Source organism: Megalobrama amblycephala, linkage group LG22 (genome assembly GCF_018812025.1).
Source record: "Megalobrama amblycephala isolate DHTTF-2021 linkage group LG22, ASM1881202v1, whole genome shotgun sequence".
NCBI lineage: Eukaryota > Metazoa > Chordata > Actinopteri > Cypriniformes > Xenocyprididae > Megalobrama > Megalobrama amblycephala.
In genome coordinates, this window is record NC_063065.1 from 7,431,687 (window position 1) to 7,442,683 (window position 10,997).

A 10,997-nucleotide genomic window follows, 5' to 3' on the forward strand; every position below is an offset into this window, starting at 1 on the left:
TGTTAAATTATTAACTAATGGGAAATCTTTTAAATAAGTGCCAAAAACATAACATTTTGCTGTATCCCACATTTTTATCATATAAAATTTTGAAAAAAATATTGTTTGAGCTCCTGATTTTGATGATCCTGTTTTTATTGATAATTTTTGTTAAAAAAAAAGACAAAAAAGACCTTTAAAAGATATTATTGAACAGTATTTCTAGGAAACAGTTCTACAAACATGAACTATCATATATATATATATATATATATATATATATATATATATATATATATATATATATATATATATATATATATATATAGTTCATGTATATTTATATTTATATATGCAAAAAAAAATAGTCATGTTTTATCACAACATTGTTTCTTTTGTCAAATCAACTTAGATAATGCGGTTAATATATACTGTATATAACCAACAGAAATAATATATTTCTGTTGGTTAAATCAGTCACCTTCATTGTATTAACTCAAATTTTTTATTTCAGTCAACTCAAAATTTTAAGGCAATCAGGTAACTTACTTTTTTAAGTTAAACCAACAATTCTTTTTTACAGTATATATATATATATATATATATATATATATATACATACACACACACACACACACAAATATATATAAAATTTATTTAAAGATAGTTCACGTTTGTAGAACCGCGCTTCCTAGAAATACCGTTCAAAAATATCAGCTCAAAACTCTTTCCTCGTTTTCCTGTAAGATCTCGTTTAATTACAATTAATGCAGCAGTTTGCTCTTTAAAAACATAATACTATGGAGGAAAAAAAATTAATTGAATTGATTCCAGCCTTAAATCCAAAGTCTAACCCAGAGTGACAGGGCTTTCCTACTTTTGCATCTGGGCTAGTATTTCATTTTTAATTACTAATGCAAAGACGAGAGCTTAGGAATTAGACGGTAGCAGGTCCGCGCACATTAAAGGAGGAATAGAGAGGCAGAGAAATGGACGGCTGGAGAAACGGAAAGCAGACCCTGGCTACATCTGTAATGTCGCTAGATTATTGTAAATTGTCGGCCATATGGCCCATCTCTGTTGTTCCGCGGTCAGGGACGCCATTCCCGGAGCTGGACCCGACGGCCAGTGTTGGAGTCGTAATGTTGTCTTGTTTTAGTCAGTGTATTAGAGCCAAAACTGCCATAACAACCTTTCCCATATAGGCCTGTAGACAAGCTATTTGTACTATCCCAGATAACCTCTCACCTCTTCCAATATGGGCTATCAGGGAAAGGGTCAGCCACCTCCAAATCATGTGCTTTTTCCCCCCTGTGGAGGACGCACAACAATTATGTGCAATTTATGTCATTCCATTACTGACCTAGGGGGAAAGTGAGCAGCAAAATAAATTGGCCAACTCCTCACCACTCTAGTCTTCAACTTGGTAGGGCTTATGTTTTCCATCGGAGGCACGTTAACCTCCATGCCCGTAATTATTTACTGGAGTGCGTTTCCGACGAAGCGCAGACTTTTTTGCGTGCGCCGATAGAATTATTCCAGCCTTTTTTTTCTGTTTTGAATACATTTTTAATCAGCATTTCACAGGATTAATCTTCTTAATGGTATTTGAAAAGTCTTTCAACTCTGCAAATTGGGGGTGGGGGGGTGGTGTTTACAGACAAAATGACAAATGCGCGACGGTGGTGTGGGGAAGTTTTAGCCATCAAATTATCAACTGAATGTATATGGGCTCATTTGTGTTTGCAAAGACTCTCGGTTATAAGCTCTGAAACTAGTTCAGTTCAATCTCAAATAAGAGATTATCTTCCACAATCACAGTGTTACTCTGTTGAGTTTAGGACAACAAAAGAGGGCTGCGCAGGGGGTTTAATTTAAGCATGTCGAGGGGTCAGGTCACATCTGTGTGTGTTTTGGCATGGTGACCCAGAAATCAATACCAAACAACCTTTGTGATGCAGATTATGACCTTGTTCCCTCTGAGCAAGTTATTAAAAATACAGAAATCTACATATGAATGCTACATAAATTCAGTCTAAAATGTTTTTAGTGGTATAACTCACACCACTTTAGCCAAATCAGTATGTATTGTCTTGCTGTTAATGGCATGGTAAATATGTATTTACTTTCTCGCGCACCAGGTGCCCGGTGGCAGGTTGTGACGGTCAGGGCCACGTGTCGGGTAAATACACGTCTCATCGCAGCGCCGGAAGCTGCCCCATCGCCACCAAGCGGCAGAAGGAAAGCTCCGTGAACGGATCGGCCTTCTCCTGGAATGGCTGTAAACAGGAACTTCCGCACTGCCCTCTGCCCGGCTGCAATGGCTTGGGTCACGCCAACAACGTCTTCGTTACGCACAGGAGGTGAGGAAACAATGTGATAACCTGAAACTTCAATTCTGATATTAAACTTTAAAACCCATCTACAGTATAATGAGACCTCTGGACACATTTATTGTGAACTTTCTGAGTTATTTACGGAAATACATATTTACGATGCCATTAACAACAGGACAATTTACATTGATTTCACTGAAGACTAAAGTGGTGTGAGTTATACTACTAAGTTATACTACCAATAAACATTTTAGACTGAATATATTATGAACTATTATATAATATTATATTTTACAAAAATTTGTTTTGGTCCTCAGACAGTTTTTCATAATAAATAAAAAATATACATAATCAAAAAAGGTGTAGACTGAAGATATTGTATTGTATTAAATTAATATATATATATATATATATATATATATATATATATATATATATATATGTTAATATCATTTATACATATATATATATATATATATATATATATATATATATACATATATATATATATATATGTGTGTGTGTTGTATCATATATAATCTAATGTTTTATATACACATATATATATATATATTAACATTAATTAAAAAATATATATTATATATATACAGACACACACATGTATGTACAGTATATATATATATATATATATATATATATATATATATATATATGTGTGTTGTATCATATATAATCTAATGTTATTTATATATATATATAGCATTAATTAAAAATATATATTTTATATATACAGACACACACATGTATGTACAGTATATATATATATATATATATATTTAATATGTGTGTTGTATCATATATAATCTAATGTTATATATATATATAACATTAATTAAAAATATATATTTTATATATACAGACACACACATGTATGTACAGTATATATATATATATATATATATATATATATATATATATATATATATATATATATATGTGTGTTGTATCATTTATAATCTAATATATATATATATATATATATATATATATATATATGAAATGCAGATTACAGAACTGACTGTTATATTATTTACAATATTATAACTACAGTACATTATATCTGAGTTAGACTCTGGTTAATTAATTTTTGGTCACTCTTACAGTATCCAATAACATTATCATGTGTAATTTTAAACATTGTGTGAATTTCACAGATTATGTTCATACTTATTTTGTACTTATTATCTGATGATTCCTAAAACTAGATTATAATTTATGTAGTTATAATAAGGAAAAACTACTCCAAATATTGATCTGTAGATTTTGTCCCTTTCCAGTTTGTCAGGATGTCCACTAAACGCCCAGAGTATCAAGAAGAAGCTCTCCGATGAGGAGATGATGACCATCAAACTCAAAACCAGCAGTGGTGAGCAATTCAACTGCTTAAAAGGATGACTTCAAAATAAAGCTAAAAAGTTTGAGCTGCTAATATTATTATCATCATAGTGTGAGGTTGTGTTTATCTCCTGAGAAGAAAAATTAAGAGCTCCAAAAGTTACAACAGCTCTCCCACATAATTAAGTTCAGATTTTGGAAGAAGTCTCTATCTATGGAAGTGTTCATTAACATTGCCTGGTTTGTCTCTTGTCAATCAGGCATTGAAAACAATGAAGACATGCAGCACTTGGATCACGAAATAAAGGAGCTAAATGAATCCAATCTGAAGATAGAAGCAGACATGATGCAGCTCCAGACTCAGGTAAATAACATTTCAATTTATTTCACCTTCTCACACGCTTGTGTGAGAAGATTGTGGGTAATGAAGTTTCAGAGATACGACCTCGTTTCTCCCTGTTTTAAAACAGATTTCATCCATGGAGTGTAACCTTAAGACTATCGAGGAGGAGAATAAGATAATTGAGCAACACAACGACAGTCTGTTGAAGGAGTTAGCGCGTCTCAGTCAAGCACTTATCAACAGTCTCACAGATATCCAGTTGCCGCAAATGGTGAGACGGACCTCACGCTGAAACATTTACTCACGCTGAGACATGCTCTTTTCCTACACATCTGAATCATTTTGACAAACATTACCACAGTTTTCTGATCGCTGCAGTCCCTTACAGAAATTGATCATGGTAACTGAAAACACTGTAAAATATCAGCTTGCATTGTGATGGTATTTGGCCGTAAAAGAGTGCGTTTGGGCACCAGGGATAAAAATTAATTCATAAGTATAGGGAGGACATTTAATCAGTTCTTTGGATATGGATATTTGATATGGATATCAAATACAACAAGGAACATGATATGGTTTAAAACTTTTCTATTCAAGCTCAGTTCAGATCATGATGTCACATCTCGGTTGAATACATTATATCAAAAAGAGGGGGACGAGATTTAATTCCAGGCCCAGGAAGCACCTTTTAATATCTTACAACAATGATAAATGAGTGACACTAAAATGAATCAGCATATAATTAAATTCAAACAATCAGATGAAATATTGCTGCAGTAATTCTTATGCAGGAACAGCAACAAAATATTAAGGGTCTTATCAGCTATAAATGTCCTTAAAGAACCAGCTGTACTTTTTTTTTTACTTTCTACAGTGTACACTCTTAAAAAATGCTGGGCTAAAAATAACCCAATAACCCACTCAACTATTGTTTTAAAAATGACTATATTGCTCGCTTAAAATGAACCTAAAATAGGTTGGAAATTAACATTTATGAATACGTTTAATAAATGAGCAGTAATTAAATACTAAACATTTTTAAATTGCTTCTTAATAAATGTACACCTTTTGATTATTACTGTTGCCTTTATACACTAAAAAATGCTGGGTTAAAACAGCCCAAGTTGGGTTGAAAATTGACAAACCCAGCGGTTGGGTTAAATGTTTGCCCAGCGTGCTGGGCAGTTTTATTTAACCCAACTATTGTTTAAAAAATGCTATATTGGCTGGCTTAAAAAACTCAAAATAGGTTGGAAATTAAAAATCAGACATAATTACCAGAGGCAAAAATAATAATCAAAAGGTGAACATTAATTAATAAGCAATTTAATAAATGTTTAATTATTATTCATTAAACTTATTAATAAATGTACATGTATTAAACATATTAATAAATGTTAATTTCCAACATACGCTGGGTTCATTTTAAACAAGCAATACAATAGTTGAGTTAAATAAAACTACCCAGCAGCGTGGGCAAACATTTAACCCAACCGCTAGGTTTAAACAACCCAATTGCTGGGTTTGTCCATATTTAACCCAGCTTGGGTTGTTTTTAACCCAGCATTTTTAGAGTGTAGTAATTATGTCTGATTTTTAATTTCCAACCTATTTTGGGTTCATTTTAATCCAGCCATATAGTCATTTTTAAACAGTAGTTGGGTTCAACAAAACTACCCAGCAGGTTGGTCAAACATTTAACCAAAATGCTGAGTCCAAACAACCCAATCGCTTGGTTTGTCTATATTTAACCCAACTTGGGTTGTTTTTAACCCAGCATCGTTTCTGCCAAAGCACAACATTATAACTGTGGTAGCTTGATATTAGCCTCCGCTGATAGTCTTAAAACGATTTCTTGTTGTTTGAAGAAGGTTAATTTAATATGTTTTATTGATTTCTTTAGAAATTAATTCAGTATGATTTGAACTAAACTACACACTAACTAATGCTGGGTTAAAAACAACCCAAGTTGAGTTGAATATGGACAAACCCAGCAATTGGGTTAAATGTTTGCTCAACCTGCTGGGTAGTTTTATTTAACTCAACTATTGTTTAAAAATTACTGTATTGCTTTAAAATGAACCCAAAATATGTTGGAAATGAACATATTTAATGATATGTTTAATTAATAAAAACAGTTATTAATAAGCTTAATGAATAAAAATAAACATTTATTAAATTGCTTATTAATAAATGTTCACCTTTTGATTATTATTGTTGCCTCTAGTAATTATGTGTCTGATTTTTAATTTCCAACCTATTTTGGGTTCATTTTAAGCCAGACATATAGTCATTTTTAAACAATAGTTGAGTTAAATAAAACTGCCCAGCACTTTGGGCAAACATTTAACCCAACCGCTGGGTTAAAACAACCCAATCACTGGGTTTGTGGGTGTATAGTTAAATATAGCGTATAGTTAAAATGGTGCATGTTTGTAAGGGATGAATGCATTTATGAAACATGCATTTAGGAGTTACTGAAATCTGTTCTTCAATCTGTTCCAGGGTCCGATAAATGAACAGAACTTCGAAGCGTACGTGAACACGCTGACGGATATGTACAACAACTCAGAGCACGAGTACTCGCCAGAATGCAAAGCCTTATTGGACAGCATCAGACAGGCCATAAAGGGCATCCATGTCTAAGTCCAAACTCTCTTTCACAACAGTTCGATCATCTGCGGAGGGCTGGCTTTGTGATCCGTGCAAGATATGTCTCGTGAAAAAAAGAATAACTCCATTCCATGACAAATTCATTGCACTGAAAAATACCAGCCACATTTTTACAGCTCAATGTTCCTCGTAGTGAGATTTGACCTCCTTTTGCACTTATTTATTTCCTATGGTTTGCTTGACTTTATTCCGTATTGTTCTTTTGTGTGTTGTTATATTATTATTGCTACATATTATCTTTATTCATCAGTACTATTTATCTCACAGTAATCTTATTTATTTATTTATTTATTTATTGCTATCATAATTGTTGTTTTTTTGTTTCTGCAACTCCAAAATGCAAAGCCAATCTTACATATTGTGAATTTTATTTATTTACATTTACCTACGTTTGTTGTACAATAACTGGGAGTTTTAATCGCTGGCATTCGTGATGATTTCTTCTTCTTTTTTTTTACATTTTTTTTTTATTAATAACAGAAATGTAAGAATGGTCCACTTGCGCCACCTGTTGGTGAGCAGCTGTTATTGGTCTATTTGCACCCCTGAGTTCTTTTTTTAATGTAGTTAATGTGATTAATCCACAAATGACATCATTCGTTTTCACGCATAAATCTGTATTCTAATAAGTGAGCGAAAATAAGAATATTTTATCCGATTCACTCTCTGAACGACTGTACAGCGACACTTGACCAGAGCAAAAATCAAATCATCCACGTTGAAGGACTTCATAATCGATTTCCGTTTCTGTTCATATGAACTGCCTTTGGTGTGCACATCCGTGTGTGCATATATGTGCCTAAATGTAAATGAGTACATGGAATATGATATGTTTTGTGGTAGAGCAGTATTACGTGAATGGTGATTCATTTTATTCTGCAGTATATTTATTTTCTGAATGAAAAGCCTCTAAACTCTGTTTACCTACTGTTTATACGCCATTTTAAGTATGTAATGATATTCTTGTAAAAAAGTGTTTTATGATCAGGCACAATACGGTTTTTATTCTTTTCTGTAAGACTGAACTCCTCAACCTTTGGCTTCTTCTGTGAGACAAACAGTGGGCTCTCAAATGATATTTTCTCATGTCTTTAACCCACTAAAATACAAAAACGGACAAATTCTCAGCCAAGCAACTGCAATAGAGAGTAATCTTTCCATTATGACTGAATCTGTACCACTTGATTTAGCGTTTAATGCAGGGCCGAGGTCATCGCAGCAGATCTGAGTGCTGTGTTACTATCGCAGACGGCCTCGTTTTAAAGCTTTCTCTAACACTAAACGTACCCTTTTGCACTTTTATTCTGTTATTTAGTGTTCATTTTGAGCGGGTCACAGATGTGTGATCGGTGCAGGTTAATTAAGGAGTTGAACCTAGTTTTACATTCTCCATTGATGATGTCAAAACTGTGTTTAAGCAAATTTACAGGTCATTCAGAGGAAATAAAACACTATATTATCTGACCAAATGAGCATAATGAATTGTACTGAATCATTTTTTTTTTTTATTATTATCCTAAATTACTGTATAATTTAGAATTAATTCTGTTTAAATTATTTGTAATTCCTAATTTATAAACCACAGATTGTTTGCTCAGGAAGTTTTGTGAGGAATATTTATTTTTTCTTTTTTTGTATTTGATGTTTTGTAATGTGATATGAATTTTTTGTGTAAAAGAAAAAAATAGTAAAATACACGGTACTGTAAATTATTTAGTTTGTTTTTGTTTTTAAAAAAAATGTTTTTTTGTTTTTTTTTAGTTCAAGTAGTTTGTATATCAGGATTTCCTTACACTTTTAAAATTTCATAAGCAGTACTGCGCTGTGTTGTACAGTTTGTGTATGGTAGAAATAAACTATTGAAATTATCTGCATCGCGCTCGTTGTGCAGTGGCTCAAATAAAAATATGATTTATATTAAAGCTCATATAAAAAAATATTTACTTGATATAGATGTAGCGTATTTTACTCACCATCAATATTTTAGGTTCAAATTTACATATACAATTGGTGATTTCACCTGGTCCGTCACAAGGTTTATGTCTCATTTTTTGTTTTAGCATTCAATTAGTGCTCCCACGATGTTAAAATATATTTTTTTAAAGTATAAATATTCCATGTAGTCTCATATTAAATTCATAAAACTGCAAAAATACAGTGTAGACACTGGAAAAATGAAAAGTTTGAATGAAATATGGACACACTTTTGCTCCTCACAGACGTTTGTTGTTGTAACGGCTTTTTGATTGCATCAGAGCTCAAAACCAAATCAAAAATGTATTATTTTGCAAATCTAATTTAACATTTAAAACGTTGCTACTCAACTTTTCAAGACATTCAAAAACTATTTTCACATCTACCAGCAGATGGCGTGTGGACGCAACTTTGAGACTTCGGGCCTTCATTTCTGGTTTCAAACCACTAAGCATCCAAACAGAGAAATAAGACCCTGATTTCGATCTCAGCAACTACAAAGGTAAATAAATAAGTTTTGACCAGTTCGACTGGTCCAATCACTAGACACAGAGATTATTAAAGAGATTTTAAAAGCGTGTAGCCCTGATATGAAAGCTGTACCGTGTAAATATGGTGTTCGGTTTGTTACCCTTTGTAATTATCTTTTTATAATTATCAGAGTAATTTATCCTTACCTTTGATGAGTTGATGATGAGGCAAATTACATCTAATTATCTGAAACGAGGCACAGCTTTCCTGTTAAACGTCACCTAGAAACAAAACCAACAATTATTAAATGGTCCGTGACAGACTTGCTGCAAGTGTGTTTGTGTTGATTTAGCTTAAAGGGTTAGTTCACCCAAAAATGAAAATAATGTCATTTATTACTCACCTTCATGCCGTCCCACACCTGTAAGACCTTCGTTCATCTTCGGAACACAAATTAAGATATTTTAGTTGAAATCCGATGGCTCAGTGAGGCCTTCATAGGGAGCAATGACATTTCCTCTCTCAAGATCCATTAATGTACTAAAAACATATTTAAATCAGTTCATGTGAGTACAGTGGTTCAATATTAATATTATAAAGCGACGAGAATATTTTGGTGCGTCAAAAAACTAAATAACGACTTGTATAGTGATGGCCGATTTCAAAACACTGCTATGAATCTTTTGTGTCGAATCATGATTCGGATCGCGTGTCAAACCGCCAAACTGCTGAAATCACATGACTTTGGCGCTTCGAACCGCCGATTCATAACGCTCCGAAGCTTCCTGAAGCAGTGTTTTGAAATCGGCCATCACTAAATAAGTCGTTATTTTGTTTTTTTGGCGCACCAAAAATATTCTCGTCGCTTTATAATATTAATATTGAACCACTGTACTCACATGATCTGATTTAAATATGTTTTTAGTACCTTTATGGATCTTGAGAGAGGAAATGTCATTGCTGGCTATGCAGGCCTCACGGAGCCATCGGATTTCAACTAAAATATCTTAATTTGTGTTTCGAAGATGAACGAAGGTCTTAAGGGTGTGGAACGACATGAGGGTGAGTAATAAATTACATTATTTTCATTTTTGGGTGAACTAACCCTTTAATTCGTTCTTCTTTATGTGTATCTGATCTTGTAAAACTATTTGTTTTCACATTTAGTTTGATATTTTTTGTGTACCACTAGTTTAGCCTACATACATGAAGACAAACCATACACTTATCTTGTTGTAATATAAAGCTAATTATGACAACAGACTAACCCTAATTCAAACTTTAGGCCTACCCCCTATGATAAAAGTTAGAAAAAAAAAATAACTAAATAAATAAATAAGAAATTACAAATTAAAAGTTAATTTAATTTAACATAATAATTACAAATACACACACAAACGAATGTTTATTATATTAAATATATATTTTAAAACTTTTTATTTAAAATAGTAAACTTGTTTAATACTTTAAATTGTTAAATTATTATATCATGAATGTAATAAACAGCTATGACTGTCATATACACATAGGAGCATATATTAAATAAAACAGTTTTATTATCGTATGTAATATTTATTATATTGTATTTAATAAATACAATAATGAAAAATATTTCTTTATATAATATACTATTATTTAGTACAATAAATTATTACATTATGTATGTAATAAATAGCTGTGAATTGTCATATTTGTCCTCAAACTATATCTAAGTAAATTCTCTCTTTCTCTCACACACAAACGCCCCATAATGTAATTATCATTAAAATATAAGCAAGTAGTTTTTAAAGAAATTGCATCTTATTCCATCTCTTTTTGTTGATCTTTATATGCATTCCAGGAGGGCAAAGTACGACCCCTTGCTT

At 32.2% G+C, this 10,997-nt stretch overlaps 1 protein-coding gene and 1 long non-coding RNA gene across 3 annotated transcripts in view; one reads left to right on the forward strand and one right to left on the reverse strand.

Moving 5' to 3' along the window:
- Window positions 1-8,561, forward strand: part of st18 (ST18 C2H2C-type zinc finger transcription factor) — an 82,824-nt gene extending 74,263 nt beyond the window's left edge. Inside the window, exons 20-24 of the mRNA XM_048175099.1 lie at window positions 2,121-2,342; window positions 3,614-3,702; window positions 3,932-4,035; window positions 4,142-4,285; window positions 6,520-8,561. Coding sequence (XP_048031056.1) covers window positions 2,121-2,342; window positions 3,614-3,702; window positions 3,932-4,035; window positions 4,142-4,285; window positions 6,520-6,660 — 700 coding nt within the window. The 3' untranslated portion in view covers window positions 6,661-8,561. The remainder of the gene's footprint in view (window positions 1-2,120; window positions 2,343-3,613; window positions 3,703-3,931; window positions 4,036-4,141; window positions 4,286-6,519) is intronic.
- Window positions 1-10,997, reverse strand: part of LOC125258209 — a 28,886-nt gene that overhangs the window by 13,422 nt on the left and 4,467 nt on the right. For both annotated transcript variants that reach the window (XR_007182547.1, XR_007182546.1), the window contains exon 2: window positions 9,339-9,413. This is a non-coding gene — a long non-coding RNA (uncharacterized LOC125258209). The remainder of the gene's footprint in view (window positions 1-9,338; window positions 9,414-10,997) is intronic.